The following is a 22156-nucleotide window of genomic DNA, read 5'->3' on the forward strand; positions in this document are numbered from 1 at the left end:
GGAGTAGGTCCGCCCCTGTTTTCACGTGAGTGGCTAGCTCCACCCCTTGTGATCACGTGACCGGCTAAGCTCAGGTCCTGTGTGCACTGCACTCCTCGGTCTCCGCACACCCTGTCTATTGGTACACATCACCTGTTAGCGCCCTCAGGCTTAACCCCAGTGACACTGTCCCCGTGTCACTACACATACAGCATGAGGCATTATACTCTAGTTACAATATTTCAACAGTTTTATCTGCAGCATCTAACCTCCTTCTCAGGGTGTCCTTGATGGGAAAGCATTAGTGTAAGGAGGTGGCGGAGACCCTCAGTTGCTCCCTCTCTCCTTTATGTCGGTCACGTGTCCCCCATGTGGTGGCCTGATGGCTTGTTATAACTATTCTGTTTTATCAATGTAGTGTGTCTATAATATGTTCCCCTAACGTATAACCTGTATTGAACATGCTATCTGTTGTATTGTTAGGTTAGGGATAGAGAGAGTTAATAAAAGGGTCTGGTCCAGCCAGTGGGTAAGGAGCAGGAAGTTCCGGCTTCTGCTCAGTGCCCGGGCAGGTTTGCCCAGGCCAGGAGGCTCTGCCTGCTTGAGAGCAGAATATACCCCAGAAGGGGAGAAATGACTGCCACAGGACTGCTGGGCAGTAGGAACAGGCACTAGAACTGAGGAGGAGCCCTCCAAGAGACTGTTAGCTCCCAGGAGCCGTTTGGGAGATGATGCTTCTGCTGCTGCTGTTGCCAATGAGCAGCATCTTTGAATAGGGACAGCTCAGGAATTGTTATCTTATTTACTTCACCATTATTAAACAAGTTTGCCACTGTTGGAACCGAAGTGAGACATGTGGTGCATCCAGAGGACGCGGTTCCGGTATGGAGACCAACTGTGTGTCAGAGGTAATCAACTGTGCCATGGGGCTGGGACTTGAACTGTCTTTTCATGTGCAAGGGGCCGGGGTGCTCACTCACTGTTATCTAGTGGACTTGCCCATGACTACCACCCCATGCCACTTTGTTACAAAAGAACAGTTCTTGGAGAGATCTAGAGAGGCATATGTGCAGAACAATTCCAATGAAGTTTGAAAATCCCATCAACAGTAATTCCGGAATATTTGGAGACTTAGGGTATGTGTCCACATTCAGGAATTGCTGCGCTTTGGACGCAGCAGATACCCGCTCCGCCCGAAGCGCCGCCCCCTGTTGTACGTGCGGTGATACCGCATGTGCTCATTGAACACATGCAGAATCACCACATCCTATTCATGGAATGTGAGACTTGCCCATGACTACCACCCCATGCCACTTTGTTACAAAAGAACAGTTCTTGGAGAGATCTAGAGTGGCATATGTGCAGAACAATTCCAATGAAGTTTGAAAATCCCATCAACAGTAATTCTGGAATATTTGGAGACTTAGGGTATGTGTCCACGTTCAGGAATTGCTGCGCTTTGGACGCAGCAGATACCCGCTCTGCCCGAAGCGCCGCCCCCTGTTGTACGTGCGGTGATACCGCATGTGCTCATTGAACACATGCAGAATCACCACATCCTATTCATAGAATGTGAGAGAGGAGTGAACATAAATTCACTTAAAAACAGTCTTTAATTATCATATTAGGCTAAGTTCACATTAGTGTTTCTGTGCTCAGCATATCATCTGCATGAGCAAACGCATGCAAAACACATACAAACGCATGTTTACGCAGCATTTTTTATCCGCATCATCTTACGAATGACGCCAAAAAACGCTGCGTGTGCATGCGTTTGTATGCGCTTTGGCATACTTTTTTGCGTTGTTTATGCGCATGGGTTAGAAATTTCAGATGCTTCACAGTAGCTTTTCCTGGACATCAGGCACCCAGTAGGCGTGTCTCATGGGATTTCTATATACAGTATATAGACACACTGCACTGATGAAATCCTTGTCTTTGGCTGCTGTATCTAGCTGAAAGATGGATCTTGACATGGACAGCTTCTATGAAGATCTGATTTACAACTGAAATTGGCTGCTGCATCTCCTGTGGCTTGTCAAGAAGAAAGAAGAAGAGAAAGACGAAGAAGACGTCATCATCGCTATTGGCAACACCCCATTCTTAAACTCCAAGAGAGCCGTGGAGCCTACCACTCTTTGTACACAGAGCTGCGGCAAAACTCTGAGAAGTTTTTTGACTACACGAGGATGTCGGAACAGAGCTTCCATGACTTGCTGCTACGTGTCAAAGGATCCATCGCCAGGCAGGACACAAAGCTCCATTGAGCAATTCCTGTTGAGGAACGTCTGTTGGTCACCCTGAGGTGCGTAATTTGGTACAAGAAACACCTAGCATTAATATGATTGCTATTAAAGCCATGTACTGACCATATCATTACTCCATTTTCAATTCAGGATTGGAGTGTCCACACTTTCAGGGATTATATTGGAGACACCTGTCGTGCTTTAGGTGATGTTCTGCGTTAAGAATTCCTCCCCCAACCCACAACTGAAATCTGGCTGGAAAATGCTTCAGAATTCCAGGAAATTTGTAATTTTCCTAACTGTGTTGGGGCTGTGGACTGCAAACACATTCGAATTATGAAACCTGCTGGAAGTGGAATAGAGTATTTCAATACCAAAAAAAAACTTTTCCATTGTTCTAATGGCTATTGCAGATGCTGAGTGTAGATTTGTTGCCGTGGACATTGGCTCATTTGGACGAGGAAATGATTTGCAGACTTTCAAAAACTCTGACATGAGCCAACGTTTGCATGGGAATGATTTTCATTTTCCGCAGCCACGACCTCTTCCCAACACTGACGGACCACCATGCCTTTTGTTGTGGTTGGGGATGAGGCTTTCCAAATGTGGGCCAACCTCATTAAACCATACTCAAGTCGGAACTTAGATCACACAAAAAAATTTACAACTACCGACTGACAAGGACACGAAGAACTGTGGAGTGCGCATTTGGATTGCTGGTATCTAAATGGCGCATTATGGGCACATTCACTAATCTAAAAATTGACACTATTGGTGAGGTTGTGAAAGCGTGTGTTGTTCTGCACAACTACATCCTGGTAAAAGAGCGACCAAACTTACAACCTGAGGAACCTGTTACATTGCATGATTACCTATTTCAACCTCTGAAAACTACAGTGGAAGTTGCCCGTATGAGGGAAAAGTTTGCTGCTTATTTTGTTTCAGATAATGGACGTGTGGCATGGCAAGACAAAATGACTTAAGCCGCTAAGTAAAATGTACCTGTAATTTTAAAATGTGCCTGTTATGTTTAAATGTACTTGTCATGTAAAAATATGCTCGTGTATAAGCCGAGTTTTTCAGCCCCCTTTTTGGGCTGAAAAAGACCCCCTCGGCTTATGCACGAGTCACGGTCCCTGCGATTAAAAAAAATGACATACTCACCTCTCTTCGGGGGGGGGCAGGTGCCTGTGTCCTGAGCAGGTGAGGACACCGGCGCGCTATGGGGGCCAGATGTCAGTGTCTCTGCTTGCTCAGGCCCCCGGCATTGGCTATATTCACCTGTCCCAGTTCCACCGCTGCACGCCGCTCTGTCTTCCGGGTCCTCTGGCTGTGACGTTCAGGTCAGAGGGCACGATGACATGGTTAGTGCGTGCCCTCTGCCTGAACAGTCACTGACAGAGGACCCGGAAGACAGAGATGCACGCAGCGGTGGAACGGGGACAGGTGAATATAGCCATTGCCGGGGACCTAAGCAAGCGGCGACACCGGCACCTGACCCCCATAGCACACTGGTGTCCCAGCCTGCTCAGGACACCAGCACCTGGCCTCCTAGCGATGAGAGGCGAGTATGTCTTTTTTTTCTAATCGCAGCAGCAGCATTATTACATGGGGCATAGTGTATTATGGAGCAAGTTTTGGGACCACTATTAACCTTTTTGCAGCATTATATGGGGCATATTGTATCATGGAGCACATTATGGGACCACTATTAACCTTTGTGCAGCATTATATTGGGCATATTTTTCTATGGAGCATCTTATGGGGCCAACATTATCCTGTGTGCAGCATTATATGGGGCATATTTTAATATGGAGCGTCTTATGGGACCATCATTAATCATTATGGAGCATTATATGCGGCATATTTTGTATAGAGCATCTTATGGGGCCCATCATCAACCCTTATGGAGCATCTTATGGGGCCCATCATGAACTGTATGGAGCATTATATAGGGCTTCTGATTCAATATGGATATTCAAAAACATTTAACCTACTGATGTCTCAATTAATTTTGCTTTTATTGGTATCTATTTTTATTTTTGAAATTTACCAGTAGCTGCTGCATTTCCCACCCTCGGCTTATACTCGAGTCAATAAGTTTTCCCAGTTTTTTGTGGCAAAATTAGGGCTTCGGCTTATACTCGGGTCAGCTTATACTCGAGTATATACGGTACCTGTTACGTTTAAATGTACCTGTGATGTAAAAATGTTCATGTAATGTTAAAGTTTACCTCTAATGTTTGCTGAGTTAAATAATAAAATACCTCCAGTAAAACTTACAAGTTCCCTCGAAAATACAATACACATGTGTGTGTTTTTGGTGGCGGCGTATAAATATACAAATAAAACACAAGACATAGTGCAAACAAAATACAAATTTTATTTAAAAAAATTTAACAAAAAAGAAGGGTTAAGGATCGGGGTGATTGGGTTTAGCGTCGGGTTTACCTGAGGGTGAGATGGGGTGGACCTTGGGGGTGTGGAGCTGTGAGGATTGGGGGTATTTGATGAGGAAGGGGTTACAGAGGAAGGGTCTACAGGGGAAGGGGAAAAAAATTGAAGGATTTGATCATGCATGGCAGTGGAGACATTAGGGATAGATGACAAAGTGGAATCATGGGCATTGATAGACAAACTGGAAGATACAGACAAAGACACAAGGGAAGGTAGTGACAAATTGGTAGGTGAGGGTGGAGGTCGTGAGTTCAATTTGGGAATGTTTTTTTGGCTCCGGGTTTTCGTTCTGGTGGAAAGATGTTTTTTTTTCCTCAGTTTTCTTGGATGATTGGGAGTGGTGGCAGTCACCTGGCATGGTGTTGGACTGGGCAGCATCGTGGATACTGCTGGCTGCCGGGGTGCTGTACTGGGCAGCGTCGTGGATAGTGATGGCTGCAGGTGTGAACCGTGACTGCGGGGAAACGCGTTGAGGCGCATCCTATGCATGATAAGTGACTTCCGTGATTGCAATTACATTAACTTGACTTTATCTGATTTGGCTAAAAGCTTTTTCATCATATATCTGATGGAGAAGTTGTATAGGATGATGGTATTTTCTTGATTATAACTATCTTATGGTTAACGGGATACCAAAAAGGCCGCTCTAACAAGAGAGCATCCCATGCTTATTGAGTGATTCCAATGACTGCTATCGCTGTATTCACATTCCATCTAACTTGGTTATAAATGGATAGAATCATAGAATCATAGAATCGTAGAGTTGGAAGGGACCTCCTGGGCCATCTGGTCCAACCCCCTGCTCAAAGCAGGAGTCGCTAAATCATCCCAGTCAGATGTCTGTCCAGCCTCTGTTTGAAGACTTCCATTGAAGGAGAACTCACCACTTCTCGTGGCAGCCTGTTCCACTCATTGATCACTCTAACTGTCAAAAAGTTTTTTTCTAATATCTAATCTGTGTCTCCTCCCATTCAGTTTCATCCCATTGCTTCTAGTCTTTCCTTGTGAAAATGAGAATAAAGTTGATCCTTCTACAATGTGACAGCCCTTTAGATACTTGTAGACAGCTATTAAGTCTCCTCTCAGTCTTCTCTTATGCAAACTAAACAATCCCAAATCCTGCAACCTTTCCTCATAAGACAGGGTTTGCAGACCGGTCACCATTCTGGTCGCTCTTTTCTGAACTTGCTCCAGTTTGTTGATGTCTTTTTTAAAATGTGGTGCCCAAAACTGGACACAATATTCCAGATGAGGTCTGACCAAAGAGGACTAGAGGTGAATTAATGACTTCACGTGATCTAGACTGTATGCTTCTGTTAATACATCCTAGAATTGCATTTGCCTTTTTTGCTGCTGCATCACATTGTTGACTCATATTCAGTCTGTGATCTATTAGTATACCCAAGTCTTTTTCACATGTGCTGTCACTAAGCCCTATTCCTCCCATTCTGTATATGCTTTTTTCATTTTTATTGCCCAGATGTAGTACTTTGCATTTCTCCCTGTTAAAAACTATTCTGTTAGTTGCTGCCCACTTCTCCAGTTTATTTAAATCTTTTTGAATCCTCTCTCTCTCTTCTCTAGTATTAGCTATCCCTCCTAGCTTTGTGTCATCAGCAAATTTAATCAGTTTACCCTCAATTCCTTCATCTAAATCGTTGTTAAAGATGTTGAACAATACAGGGCCCAGGACAGAGCCCTGTGGTACCCCACTTGAGACATTCTTCCAACTGGATGTGCAGCCATTTACGACCACTCTTTGGGTCCGATCACTAAGCCAGTTATGAATCCACCTAACAGTTGCCTTGTCCATTCCATACTTAGTCATTTTTTCAATAAGGATTGTATGAGAGACTTTGTCAAATGCTTTGCTGAAGTCAAGATATACTATATCTACAGCATTTCCTTCATCCACCCAGTCAGTGATACCGTCATAGAAGGAAATTAAGTTAGTCTGACATGACTTATTAGTTACAAACCCATGCTGACTCTGTTTAATCACTTCATTCTTATCCAGGTATTGACATACATGTTGTTTAATAATTTGTTCAAAGATCTTTCCTGTTATAGAAGTCAGACTCACCGGCCTATAGTTGCCTGGGTCCACCTTCTTCCCCTTTTTGAAGATAGGAACAACATTTGCTCTTCTCCAGTCTTCTGGCACTTCTCCTGTTCTCCAAGAATTTTCAAAGATTATGGAGAGGGGTTCAAAAATTTCTTCTGCTATCTCCTTCAGTACTCTGGGGTGTAATTCATCTGGACCTGGAGACTTGAATTCATTTAGGTTAGCTAAGTGTTTCCTCACTATCTTTCTGTTTATAGATATCCTGGATTCTTCTATTCCCTTAATAGGACAGTGAAGAACAGTTGATGTTACATTTCCTTTCTGAGAGAAAACAGATGCAAAATAGGAATTTAAAAGTTCAGCCTTCTCAACATCCTGTCTTACCATTTCATCATTTTCATCCTGTAAATATCCTATAGCATCTTTGACTTTTCTTTTACTTTTGACATATCCCCAAAATCCTTTATTATTGCTTTTGACATCTCTTGCAAGCCTCAATTCATTTTCAGCTTTAGATAATCTAATTTGTGCCCTGCAGGTTCTGCAGACAGCATTATATTCTTCTTTAGATATGCCTCCCTCTTTCCATTTTATAAACATTTTTTTCTTCCTTTTTAGCATGTGCTTAAGTTCTGTGTTCATCCATCCTGGTTTCCTTAAATGCTTCCTATTCTTCCCTCTTTTCGGAATTGTTAACAACTGTGCTTTGAGAATTTCATTTTTCAAGATTTCCCATCCTTCCTGGACATTTTTGTCTTTAAGGATATCCAGCCATTGGATCCCTCCAATTCTCTTTCTGAATCCCTTAAAATCTGCCTTTCTGAAATCTAACCTTGACGTCTGAGTCTTCACAGGTCTTCCGCCTCTAGTTATCCAAAATTCTAAAATAGCATGGTCGCTACCTCCTAGGGTCCCAGCCACTTTTACCTCCTCAACCATTTCCTCCCTGTTTATAAGGATTAGATCCAAGGTAGCAGTTCCCCTTGTTTTCTCCCCTACCTTTTGGAAGATAAAGTTGTCAGCAAGAGAGGATAAGAATTTCCTTGACCTGTTAGTTTTGCCTGAGAGAGATTCCCAACAAATGTCTGGATAGTTGAAATCTCCCATGACAACTATGTCATATTTTTTGGAGAACTTGGCCATTTGATGCATAAAGAGTTCATCCATATCTTCAGCTTGCACAGGCGGCCTGTAGTAAATGCCTACAATGGTGTCCTTTCCATTGTTCTGTCTATGTATTCTTACCCAAACAGTTTCCACAGAACTTCCAGTCTCTGAAGCTTCAATCTCTGTGCAGGTATACGCGTTTCTAACATACAATGCGACACCCCCTCCTCGTTTATCAAGTCTGTTTCTTGCAAATAAGTTGTATCCTTCTAGTCTTGTATTCCAATCATGTGTATTGTCCCACCAAGTTTCAGTGATTCCAATGACATCATATTTCTTTTCCTGTGTTAGTAGTTCCAATTCTCCTTGTTTGTTGCCCATGCTTTGTGCATTAGTATAGAAACATTTTAGTTTGTGATTGGTTTCTCTTTCTCCAATATTTTTATTAATTACATACTTTTGTCTTTGTTCTTCCTTTCCACTTCTAATAGCAGAGTTCTCAATAGCATTTGTCAGGTGTATGGCTTTTTCTGGTCTTTTGCTTCCCTTCCCATGTTTTTCTAGTTTAAAGCTCTCCTTACAAGTGTAGCAAGACGACTTCCAAATACATGCTTTCCAGTCTTCGTAAGGTGCACCCCATCTCTAGCAAGTAGTCCATCGTATAAGTAATTCACTCCGTGATCCAGAAATCCAAATTGTTGCTGACGGCACCATCGACGTAGCCAGTTGTTCACCTGCAGAATCTTATTCCACCTCCTTGTTCCATGGCCATCCACTGGGAGGATGGAAGAGAAGACCACCTGCGCTCCCAGTTCTTTCACTTTCTTGCCTAAGTCTTCAAAGTCTCTGCAGATGGTTTATATCTGTTGGAGCAGTGGTTTGGGATGGCATTTAATGGTCTCTAGTTTATCAAAGCATTTTTGAACGGTATTTTTTGATCAGCATTTTTGTCCAGTTTTTCTGCTGTCTTCATTTCTGCTCTCCGGATATTGTTTTCCCACCTGCATTGCTAGGGTGAGATAGGGGAGTGAGGGACAGTCCTCGTTGAGCGGGGGCACCAAAAAACTTGTTCTTTTAGGGTGCCAACCTCCACAGCAAGGCAGGCTTTCAGATAGGCCTATTGTAAGGTATGCTTAGACATTTTCTGGTCGATATTTTTTCTATTTTTGGTATTCACTGTTTTTTTTCACTGGGAAGGTGTTTTTAATATGATAATTAAAGACTGTTTTTAAGGGAATTTATGTTCACTCTTCTGATTTAATTCCAGGCATAAACTAAATTGGTACATTTATTCATAGACTGTGCTATTTATCTTGCAGAGATGGAGTGTCTCCACAAGCTAAATAGACACATATAAGCATATATAGGCATAAATAAAAACGCGCCACATGTGCGTATACGCATGTCTGCCACCTGCGTATTTGCACACATAGTGGAGATGGGATTTCATAAAATCCCCTCCACTTTGCTGTAACATCTGGATGCTGCGGATTGGACGCTCTGGCTGTACGCAGCGTCCAATACGCAGCAAATCCTCACCGTGGAAACATACCCTTAAGATTTCCTTGCTGTAAAAGGCACTATACTCACATGAATGATACCATCTCTTCATTTTGCTGACTAGTGGGGTTTCTCTCTGACCACTGACCAGGATTCCTTAGTTCAACATAAGAGGTTGGGTCTGAAAAAGTGGGAGGGGGTTGGAGGTTTTGCTACATATACTGTATCTTACGACATCTCTCTTGGTTCATACTATGATAATACTATACAATATTTTGTATATGCTTTTTCTATATCTTTAGAATTCTTGTCTTGTTTTGATTTATCAGTTATTATATTGAATGTACCCCACCGTGCGTTCTCATTGATTCAGTTTGGGGTATTTGCTGGAGAACCTTTAAACAAAAGGTTCTTCTTGATTGCCTAAATGAAGCTCTCATATTGAAACACCCCTCACAGAAAGCCCTAATTTATTTTCCCACTTTGCCATTTATTTCTGAAATATTGCCTTTCCCTGTACTGATCCCAGCCTGCATGATCCAAGAGAAAAGTTGAGAAGTTTCTTTTTCATAGTTCTAAATGAAACTATACAAAACACCATCGAGGGAGATTTACTGAAGCAACGACTTTTTGGCATTTTGAAAACCCACAATATTACTTTTTTATGGAGCTGATTTTGCACTGGCATTTACCCAGCTGAATGTAAAAGAATATTTATGTTGTTAAATCAAGCTGTCTTTAGCTAAGAAGTAAAGCAGGAGAACGTCTTTGATTAATTCCCCTAAACCTCCCCCAAAAGAAGAAACCGTTAATTTAATTCATCTAACAGATGCTATAGAGCTTTTTTCATTCATACGGAAGTTTATATGATTTTCAGCCTCTTAGATGGTAGCTTGTACATTTATAGTGGCCACAAATATGTGGTTAATGTATATCTGCATAGTAAATTGTCACTATAAAATTCAGATACTGTTCTACTCTTGCATATATAAGTACCAAGCGTTTGCATCTCAGACTTTCAAACTCTTGTTGGAGTTGTCAACGCCTTTCTATTTCTGGCACTACTGATAAACTATGTAATCCAGACATATTAGTCATACCGCTCAGCATCACTAAATTGTAATATAGCATGTGAAATATTCAAGCCACCCCTATATCTAAAAGAAACATTAGATTGATCTAATCATTTGCATTTTTGCTAGAACTTGAAATGTAGGGAGACAAGAACATGTACATTTGATACGCTGCGGACACTGCTGAAATTTTTTTTTTCATTGGAGGAAGGGGGTATACTCCAGTGGCAAATGGTTGTGACTGTGTACTGTATACCATACCAGCTAGTAGTACTGGTTTATATGCAAATATTCTGTATGATTTGGCATTTAGCATTTTGTTAAAAGAAGGAGGTAGAGCACAAACCTTACAAACATATAAGTGGAAGTCTGGAGGAGAACAGCCATGTAGCCTAACATTGACATCTAGTAGCCCCCACTGTGAAGTCCATTGGCTCCGACTGTATGAGACCAGTAGCTGTAGTTCTACCATCAAGTAGTTGCTACATTGAATTTCAATTTTATTCTTAAGGGTTTTTTCCAAAATCAAAAACTATCCCTTTTTAGAGGCTAGAAGATACCGTGCTGATCACCGTAGGTCCAACTGCTGGGGCCCAGTCACAGTTGCCAATTATCCAGAAATTTCTGAAGAGTTTGTAAAAGTACATAATTTTATTTATTCTGTCCATAATAAAAATGTGATATGTCCCTTATATATTCTGGAGAAAGTTAATTATTATGACTGTAAGGCTGCAGACAGACTCGTGTGAGGATCGCATTGCAATTCTCGGACTGGCCATCTGCTTTCCTGACCTGATCATCACAGCTCCATAGAATTACACGCTGTCTACATACTCATGTCAAGTAAGTCAACGGTCAGTCCGAGGATTGCTATGCGATCCTCGCAAGACTAAGGTGGATGTCTGTCTACGCCCTATTTGTTAGAATTTGTAGTTCACAGTTAATACAGCTAATGTCTTCATCTCAGAATTCTGAACTGTAGACATGACTGTAGACATATGACTTAAAATTTTAATAATTTTTTATGGTTTTATAATGTATCCATAAAAAATATTTGCTGTCCTTTATTTGTTTCCAGATAATTTATAAAAGAAAAAAGTATCAAGTTGGCATCCTTGCCTTCAGTGATCAAAAGTGGGGCTCCAGAACCCTGAGAACGTGGCTCTATTGTGCCCTGATTAGTATGGAGCGTTGGTGCACATGCTCGGTCTTTGCTCAAACAATTGTCTATGGAAATGCTGGAGACAGCAGAGCATTGTACTCGACTTTCTCTGGTAGCCCAATAAACATGAATGGACCAAAGGCTGAGCATGTGCACCTTCAGATCATTTTTTTTTAGAGGGTGAGCTTGGATATCCTTTTTTGTATCGTAACATATGGAAATCAAATAAAAAATACAAGTGAACACTATTTTTGCTTTTAGTTTCATATCCCTGTTTGAAACAGGTCACAAGAATATTGTCATCATATACTTTATGTATGCTGACAGGACAGGATGGCTGTGCATGTGCTGATTTTATATATTTCAAGCCACAAGCAGCTGAAATTTCTGAATTAAGGATCAGAAAAATGCTATAAACATCATAGAAAAGATCCAGCAGCTCCACTCACCTGTCTAAAAATTCATAGACCAAGAGAAGCCATGCACGGTGAGTGGCGGCAGCTAATTCTATTGACCACAGTGAGATGAATGCTTTCACACTTCATCCAAAGCCACGCTTAGGTTAAATGTTAACTGCAACTCTTTACGTGTGCTTCTAGTCAGTGCAAAGCTGATTCCCATCAGTTTTTTTCCTCAACGAAGCAAAGCCAAAAAAGCACTTACTGTGAAAGAGGGCAGATGTTTCTGTTTCATAAAGTTAGCGCTAAATGTTTGGATCAAATCCCCATTTTGTTTTCCCAAGAGAAAATGCCAAAAAAGTACATTCTTCACCATTGTAGTTTACAAAAGTATTATTGAAGTAAATGAGCCGAACCGTAAAGGAACATAAATAGAAATCGAAGCTTTAGGGTTTTCCTGAATTTCTTACTGGGATGTATCTCATGCACACATAAACACAAGACAGTGACATGGAAGAAAATAAAAGTTTGTAAAAATAGGCTTATTTATAAACTATGTTGAGGCATCTAAAATAAATCCTTGGGGTTTATAGTTCAATATGGCATGCCATGGTGGAGCAAGTAACACTCATTTCTAACTAGCTATTGAACCTGTTCTACGCCTGGGTGGTGAGCACTTTTATTGGTACATTTTCAGCGCATATACCGTGTCTTCAATAAAATGGCGCCGGAGATCGCGTTATGCGCAAGCGCTGACTCTGGCATTTTATTGAAGCATTGTACTACAAAAGTCAAAAGTAAAGGGAACCTGTCACCAGAAATAACACTATTTACCTGCAGATATGCGGTTAATCTGCAGATTAACAGCGTTATTATGTTACCCGGTGCCTGCACGCAGCCGAATGCAGCAGGGAGAAAAGGAACTTTATTCTTCCTGCCAGCATTCAGCTTCAATAATGGAGGCAGGGGCAGAACTGGTTCAGCCATTGCTCTGAGAATACAGAGCGGCGGCTGTAACCGTGACCCCGGCCCTGACTGACACTGGCTCTACATTGAAACCAGCTGTCAGTCAGGGCCTGGGTCGTGGATACAGTTGTCATTTTGTATTCTCAGAGCAATGACTGAACCCGCGCTGCCGATGCCCCTAATGCTGAAGCCGAATGCTGGTGGGGAGAAGTTCATTTTTACCCCAATGAATACGGCTGCTTGCAGTCGCCGGGCAGCATGATAACGCTGTTATTCTGCAGATTAACAACGTTATTTCTGGGTACAGGTTCTCTTGAACAAAGCATAAAAATGTACCAACAAAAATACTTGCCACATGTTAATAGAATGGTTTCATTAGCTAGTCCTGGTTTATTCTCCCCCATTATTGCATATGATCCCCTATCCTTGTATATGGTCCCACAGCCTAGTATATGCTCCTCCAACTTGGTATATGCACCCCAGCCTGGTCGCTCATCCTATTATATGCTCCCCATTCTGTTATATGCTCCCTTAGCCTGGCCCCCATCCTATTATATGCTCCCCAGCATGGTCCCCCCATCCTATTATATGCTCTCCCATCTTGGTCCCCTGTCTTATTATATACTCTCCTCCATCTTGGTATATGTTCCCCCATTCTTGTATATGTTCTCCCATTCTTGTATATGTTCCCTCATCCTTGTATATGTTCCCTCATACTTGCATATGGTCCCCCAGGCTGGTATATGCTCATTCAGCCAGGTATATGCTCCCCCAGCCAGGTCATCCTTCCTATTATATGTTCCCCCTTTAAATCACTTTTGATCAATCCTAATAATAAACTTCCAGAGTTATGTATTTGTATATTTATTATGATAGACTTTTCAGACCTTCCTAAGCTTAAAAAAACAATCTGTCAGCCACAGATGTACCTCTCAGGGTGCGAGGCATAGCAACTATACAGGAGCTTTAATGTGCAGTCAGTGATTTCTGTCATTGAAAGATAAAGAGGATTGTGGAACAATGAATGTAGATCAGAGCAGGGCAAACTGCGGCCCGTGGGCCACATCCAATCATCTGGCTGTTCCAGTCCGGACGAGCCGCGACTTACCCTCTCTGCCATCCATTTGCAGCAGTTGTCACTGCTATCCACAGATAGTGGTGCATACGCCACGGTGAATACATTGGTGGAGGATTGAGCCGCTGATTCCTTCTTCCACCAATAAGCATGTGCAGAGGCTATGTAGGGGCTCATACTGTATTTACAGGGCTATGTGCGAGCTCACACTACATTGGGGTCATGTGTGGGCACATACTATTTAGGGGGCTATGGGGGGCTCATACTGTATTTAGGGGGCTTTGTGCAGGCCCATACTCTTATGGTATATAGTGGCTGTGCATCAGCTCATATGGCATATAGAGTGGCTGTATGGGTACAGTATATATGGGAAGTCAGCATACTTAATTGTGCTCAATATTAAATGATACAATTAGTATTACTGTAAAATAATTATACTTATTATGTCAATATTAATATTGAGAAGAATTAATTTCAGCCTATTGGTTCAGCCCCCTACAACAGTCAGTCTCTCATGTGGCCCCTCAGGAAAATTAATTGTCCATCCCTGATGTAGATCATTGGGGGTTTAAGTGGTCAATGTGCTTTCAGACAACTTGGTCTGATTTGATAGGTAATATGATAAGTAGACAGTCTGGAAATTATGTTGTCTTACCCTTAGAATTTTCCTCCAAAATGTTGGCCAAAAGGTGCCTCACTTCTAACTTGCTGTTCCTGCCTGTTGTTTGGTGTAATCTGCTTCTAGTAGCAGAGATGCCAAAGCCAAAATGGATTACTGGAAGCGGGCATGGGTCTCTGTCTTTTTGTTCTTGTTCTCTTATCTGTCAAATGTTTTTCCTATAAACTTAGAAATGACAGATTATCATTATTTTTGACTTCTTGTAACATTACATTATATCAGCTCATTTTAACAAAATTTTGAACAAAAAATAAGTTTCAGGCATCTTTTTAGGTAGATATTCTACTGTATCCTTCAATAGTTTTCTTAACACCTTTAATCAGACTCCAAACATACCGGAGAACAGTTCAATATACCGTAGTTGAATGTGTATTTTTTAATCCCAAAGAATTCCATGATTGAAGGATTAAAGAACTTCCTGCTCAAAAAGCCAAAACTTGTAGATGGATGGACATTTTTCTAAATTTGATAAAAGCTAAAAGGAGAATTTCTAAAATTATGGATTTGAATGACAACCATGTCGTTGTGCTAATCTGGAGATAACATTTATTCAAAGGGGAAACCAGTGACAATAAAAAAAACATAAGGTCTATCTTATTAAGTGTCTATTTAAAGTGTTATGTGTATCATACCTACTATATATTGGGTGCTTTTTTTCTCCTGTTTGTAAAATCTGTTGTTTTCTACAGACATTGTAATAATAAATGTCTGGGTACCACCCTGCCAGGGCCTTCTTGCTCCTTGACATTACAGTACTACATTTAAAAGGAATCTGTCACCTATTTTTTCGACTATAAGCTGCGGCCACCGCCATCAGGGGCTCATTCTGTAATGCTGTAGATAAGCCCCCGATGTAACCTGAAAGATAAGAAAAATGAGTTATATTATACTCACCCATGGGGTGGTCCGAATCCGATATGTGTCGTGGTCCTGTCCAGCGCCTCCCATCTTCTAGCGGTGACGTCCTCTTCTTTGCTTCCTGTCGCAGCTCTTGCGCAGGCACACTGCTCTGCCCTGTTGAGGACAGAGCAGAGTACTGCAGTGCGCAGGATCTGGGAAAGGTCAGAGAGGTCCGGCGCCTGTGCACTGCAGTACTCTGCTCTGCCCTCAACAGGGCAGAGCAGTGTACCTGCACCAGGGTAGCAAAGAAGAGAGCCTGCGATGGGAAGCAAAGAAGAGGACGTCACCGCTAGAAGATGGGAGGCGCTGGACCGGACCGCCCCTGGGTGAGTATAAAATAACTCGTTTTTCTTCTCCTTCAGGTTACATCGGGGGCTTATCTACAGCATTACAGAATGTTGTTGATAAGCCCCGATAGCGGTGCCACAGCTTATATACGAAAAATGAGGTGACAGATTCCCTTTAAAAAGGAATTGTACTTTTAACACATTTTGCATACATTAATATTATAGGCAAATATAAGATACTTTGTAATGTATCTTATGAGAAAATTCAGCTTGTTGCCTCACTCACCAGACACTTCTTCCCCTCCTCTTGCTTCCTGAACCTGTCACCCACTGTAAAAAAAACAGCTCAAGCCCGTCTTCCTCAGAGGAGATGAACTGCATGTTGTCATGTGACACAGCCCATTATTCTTTATGGCGAGGGTAGGAGGAAGGAGGAGTGAGGAGCAGGGAAGGGAACAAGGAGAGCGAGACAGAAAAACATTGTACAGAGCTCTGTAACAATTTTTCTTTACCTCACATTAGAGCTGGATTCAGATCAAGACAGCTCAGCTCTGCTTCTTAATGTCCTCTATGTATCTGCAGTTTGTCTCTATGACCTAAAAAGTGAATGAAGAGCAGGCATTCCCCTCTTTTTACTGTGCTGTCTATGGGATAAATTACTGCAGCTCATCTCCTCCCCCAGCAAACAGCAGATTACAAGTTACAGATATAGCATGGAGAGGTGAAAACTGGTGAGAATGCAGGATATAAGCTACATATTGACCAGAAATTTTGTCATTCTTCATGTACACACACAGGACACCCTAATTTGTTGGTTTTGGGTGTAACTATTCCTGCTTGTGGATTTGTATTTTCCTTTTGACATTCTGTCCAAATGTCTCACTAACCAACAGGAAGCAGTTGGGGCTTGACAATAGGGGGGCACTCGCGCAAATTGACCTAAATATGAAAAGTAAAAGGAGGATTTAATCATGTATAATTGTAGTTTGAGAACAAAAAACGAGAAGACCATAGTCCAGCCCCACTAACTTCCTGATTTTGGAAATTTAGACATTGACAGGTGTCTCCCATACTTATTACATTAGTGGATTCTAGAGTGATGTAAAAATATGGCTGCAGACTCTTGCAAGTAACATATAATATATGAGAAGGGATAAATTACAAGTAAAAATTAATGCATATGATTGTTTTATTAATATTATGCTACTTTATGTTTTCTTTCATATAGGTAGAAATAACAAATGATGTGCAATCTATCCTGTTGATAATGGTGACTGTGTTGACTGGAAAAACAGTAGGAGATTACTTCAACCATTCTCTTTTCAGCTCTTTATTACACCTTAAGTGCATCCCACATTTGGAGGCCGAGCCCTATGTTGTCCATGGAAAAAAGAAGTAAGTGTTTGCTGTGATGTTTATTCACAGTATTTGTGGAGATCGATCAAAGTTGTGTTAGTTCTATTAAATCTGGTGATCTTGTCAATCAAGGAAGAAAATGAGAAAAGTACTATAAACAGTTTATATGCACATCGCAATGGACCTTCCCATACCATGCAGGTCTGAGAAAAGATAAATAGCCAAGGATGGTACTTCAAAATGCTCCTCCCAACTCGATTGACAGAAGCTCCCCCTTCAGCCATGTGTAGGGAAGGTGACCTGACGGACGGACGGACTAGTCAGAGTGAAGAAAGAAAGGTTTGCACAGTGTAGGTAGGAGACAGTGATTACAGTGGGGAAACAACTAGAAAAGTGTAGTGGACGTGCAGTACCTTGGGATGACCATTAGATGGCAGGGTGGAGTGTGAGCAAAGGACTTTACAGCAGCTTAGGGCTTTAGAAACCGTTGGTCATGGGGGGCGTGGTGACAGTTAGTGACAGTTTCAAGGAACCGGGGAAGTTATAAATACTGAGGGAGGGTTCCAGAAGGTTCCAGTCCCCAGGGGGAGCCCAGGTGACAGGAGGACTTCGCCAGTCTGTGTGCCCTGAGGAGAATCCGACCAAGGGGACTGAGGAGAGGAAACGTCAGGGGGGTGGTCCTGACAGGGAAGGACCGCAGCAGAGACAAGGCTCTGGGTGGAAGACACCGTATGTGTAACGACGAGACTGATTAGTAAAGTGCTGTTGGTGTACGGGCCTAAGGCGGCCACAGTAACCGAGCTGTCAGGATTGTCACAGTGTGAGACGGGACGTGACGTGTAAGTACGTCCCTTGTGTAACATACGGTGTTGAAGCGGCCCTGAACACGGAGGGCAGAGAGAGATATCGCGGTGTACCGCGAGGACCGTCAGTCGGACGGTGTGAAATAAACTTGGACCTGTTGCACCCAGAATCTGCCTCATCGTGTCTCTGTATCATCTCTGCGCGGTAAGAAGTGGGATCACCCCCTATCACCCCCCCCAGCTCGGCACCCCACCACCGACACTACACATGCTTCTGGCCTATTATTGTTTACATTTTAAACTTCATGCCAGCCCGCCTTTTATGCCACCGCTAGACTACATTTTCCAAGAGGCAAAACTATAATCGTCTCAATATTTATACACCACAAGGCTCAAAATTCTGCTGAGGAGCAGTGAGTCATAAAATGTATTCATTGTTCATATCCACTATGGAAGACCCACAGAGTAATAATGTCCTCAACTGTGGCCCCCTTACATTACTGATGCCCCTCATTGTGGATACCATGCAGTAATAACACTGTTTCCCATTCTAGTGCTACAAATGATACCTACAGGAAAAATGGCTAGGGAATCTCATTCTGACGCTCCATAGACTTACATTCTAAAATCGACTTGTGGCTCACAAATAAACCCCAGTGTGATTCAGGATGTTGGAATTTCAGTCATGTGGTGAGAAGGGGACCAGAGCAGTGCCAGAAGATGGTGATCGATGAGTATACTGACACATATACATTACATTACAAACACATTAAGGCCGGTTTCACATGTCCTGATATTTCCGGTCCCGGAAAAACTGGTATCGGAGATGTCAGTGTCCGTGTGTGTAATACTTGTGGCACATGTGTGGCAACTGTGTACCGCTCACGTGCCGCATCAGTACCACACGGACGGGTGCCAGGGAAGAAGCAGTACAGTAAACGCTGTTCCCCGGCGATGGGTACTAAAGACGGCTATCATCATTCTCCCCTGCTCTGCCGGCGATCAGCGCGAGCAGGGGAGAATGATGAGAGTTATATTCAAGTGATAACAGTGACAGCAGAAGCAGCTGATGGGAGTACTCCTTATCTGCCGCCTGCACTATAAATAAATATATAAATAAAAAAATGATCATTGGTTCCCCTGTATTTTCTATAACCAGCCAGCAAAACTCACAGCTGGGGGCTGCAGCCTTCAGCTGTCGCTTCAGCAAGGCTGGTTATCAAGAATAGAGGAGTCTCCATGCTGTTTTTTTTAAAATTATTTAAATAAATAATTTAAAAAAATGGCGTGGGGTCCCCCATTTTTGACAACCAGCCTTGCTAAAGCTTGACAGCTGGAAGTTGGTATTCTCAGGCTGGTAAGGGGCTACTGATAAGGGGCCACTGATATTGATCTCCCCAGCCTAAAAATAGCAGCCCGCAGCCACCCAATTCTGGCTTTTTGCTCTATTCTTCCCACTTGCCATGTAGCTGTGGCAAGTGGGGTTCATATTTCTATTCTTGATAATCAGACCTGCTAATGCTGACAGCTAAGGGCTGCAGCCCCCAGCTGTTTAGTTTTGTCTGGCTGGTTATAGAAAATACAGTTGAACCAAAGCCAGATTTTTTATTTATTTATTTATTTATTTATAGCACAGGCGGCAGGTGAGGGATACTCCCATCAGCTCCTCCAGCTGTCACTGTTATTAGCGGCAGTAGGTGTAGACTGATGGGAGTAATAGTCCCACCTGCTGTCATTGCTTTCACTTGAATATCGCTCTCATCATTCTGCCCTGTTCGCTCTGATCGCCGGCAGAGCAGGGGAGAATGAGAGCCTTCTTCAGCACTCACGCCGGGGAACAGTACTTACTGTGCCGCTGCTTCTCAGGCGCCGGGACATGTCACACAGATGACATCGCAGTGTGTCACCCATGTGCATGTGTGAGGGACATTTTGTGGCCCTTGCTGCTGGTAAAAAACGGACATGGGTCACATGGGCACACGGTGGATGCACACTGACATGTGCACAGACCCATTCACTTGAATAGGCCTACATGTGTAAATGTCTCTGGTACGTATGAAAACTGTCACCACACGTACCAGACACACTGACATGTGAAAGAGGCCTTAGACAGATTTAAGGAATAAAAAATTGCATGCTTTTTAATGACTGGTCAATTTTTTCACTTTTTTCTCTCTTCTTTTTAGCAGCCATGACTGTATTTATTTATTTTTCTCTGAAATGGCTGTGTGAGCTTTTATCTTATGGGGGAAATTTTTATTGATATTTTTAACTGTTCACTTTTTAACTAAATAATCTGTTCAATTATTTCTCTAGGTTATGGTCACGTGGATAGCTAATACTGTGTTTGTAGTTTTTTGTTGCATTTATATAGTAAAATGTATTTTATATATAAAATAATTTTACATTTTTTTGTGGTGGGGACTTTTTACTTTTTTGTTTTTACATTTTTTTAGATGTTTTATATTAGTATATATTTTTATAGGATTTGTCCCCAAAAGAGAACATCAAAGATCTCTGAGGAAATTTATTTTCCATGTATTATTCACATTTTTAAACTGTAACTAGAATATCCAAAAGAGGCCTACAGGGGAAACAGCTCCTTGGAATGACATGGACCCAACAATTCTGCTTTGCTGTGCTAGCAGACACCCTGCAATCATGTGATTACTGAGTCTTACAGAAGCATTGGCATTGCCACTTTTTTCTGTACACTAAATAATACTCATTTAGCACTGTGTAGCGAGTGAAATAGAAGACCGAAGCAGTTATAATCTGCTTCTGTCCTCTACTCAGGATTCCCAGTTTTATATGTGTCTATCTATCTATCTATCTATTGTGGTGTAGTGACCACTGTTTCCACTAGGGGGCGCTGTATGGATGTCCCAGGAGAGTGGATGAATGGCAAGATACTAAATGACTGTTATGTATCTCAAGGTGGGTGGCCTTGAGATGGAGATTTGTGTGTGTGTTATTCAGCTGTGATACTGCTGAGTTGCTGGTTCAATGTGTCAGGGACTAGTTACCTACAAACCCACCCAGGGGGTGTGTTTAATAACGCTACTGTAAAGTGTATATGTGTGTGTGAAGGACCTGTGATGAGGTCATAGTCATGTGACCCGGTGGGCATGGCTATGGACGATATAAAGTGGCCAGGGTAGGTCACATGTGGTGAATGCTGGGACCCGATTGGTCCAGTGTGGGAGGTCCCGCTGAGATGCAGCTTCCTGGCTAACAGCCTGTGAAGTGGCTGTGATGAATGGCTGCACGTGTCTGATAGTTCCCAGGGGAGGGAATGAACGTCTGCAGTAATCTGAAGCAGCCATGAGGAAACCCGGACGTGGGTGAGATAAGTGAGGCTAAGAGAGCCTGTATGCTGGACATTGTACAACCTGTGTGAACACAGGGTTTACAGAGTGAAACTCTGCCATGAACGCTCTGCTGTTTATATGAAGTTTTGTTGCTGCTGTGGGTTTGTGATGTTGAATAAATCGCATGGACTATGCTTGCTTTATGGAAAATCTGTGCCGGATCTGATTTTGTGGCTGCTGAGCGAGAATCCCCTACCCGAATAACAGCGCTACCTCACACTATCTAGAGCACTAACCCAATGTAATAAGTTTAAAATAGCACAGGGTTAAAGCTCAGAGCCAAACATGTTAAATTTACATTGCTTGGTAATTTTGATGTTACTATTTAATTTTGTGCTCTTAAAAAAGCAATCCCATCACAGTTTTTATCCTCTTAATATATTGCAATAATCATATTTTATAGCACTATGTACCCACATTGCTCATTTTGCCTTTCAACCCACCTAATTGTTCTCTTTTCCACTGGGTTTATGACATCACGCAATTAAAAACTGACTAGCTGAATGCTTCTAAGAACTATGTAGAAACAGGAGGTCAATGTCTTCAAAAGTCATGAGTCTCTGCAAAAGTCCTTGGCAGGGGGAGGCGGGAATAGCTGGATGAGCAGTTGAAGAGAGGAATCATAAATGCAGCAATGACCAGCCAGGTCTTTGTCCGGGAAGGACAATGAGGGGCAATACCCCGAAACAGCTGTATGTGGATGGATACCATGTTTTGGCATAGGTGGTTTCC

The 22156-nt window shown here is 42.3% G+C and overlaps 1 protein-coding gene across 4 annotated transcripts in view; it reads left to right on the plus strand.

Moving 5' to 3' along the window:
• Nucleotides 1-22156, plus strand: part of LOC141096891 (chloride channel protein D-like) — a 346533-nt gene that overhangs the window by 207410 nt on the left and 116967 nt on the right. For all 4 annotated transcript variants that reach the window (XM_073583783.1, XM_073583784.1, XM_073583781.1 and 1 more), the window contains exon 14: nt 17123-17289. In XM_073583783.1, the coding sequence (XP_073439884.1) occupies nt 17123-17289 (167 nt within the window). The remainder of the gene's footprint in view (nt 1-17122; nt 17290-22156) is intronic.

The sequence above is a fragment of the Dendrobates tinctorius genome, unplaced genomic scaffold, assembly GCF_039654945.1.
Source record: "Dendrobates tinctorius isolate UK_male_01 unplaced genomic scaffold, ASM3965494v1 ptg000081l, whole genome shotgun sequence".
NCBI classification, from domain to species: Eukaryota; Metazoa; Chordata; class Amphibia; order Anura; family Dendrobatidae; genus Dendrobates; species Dendrobates tinctorius.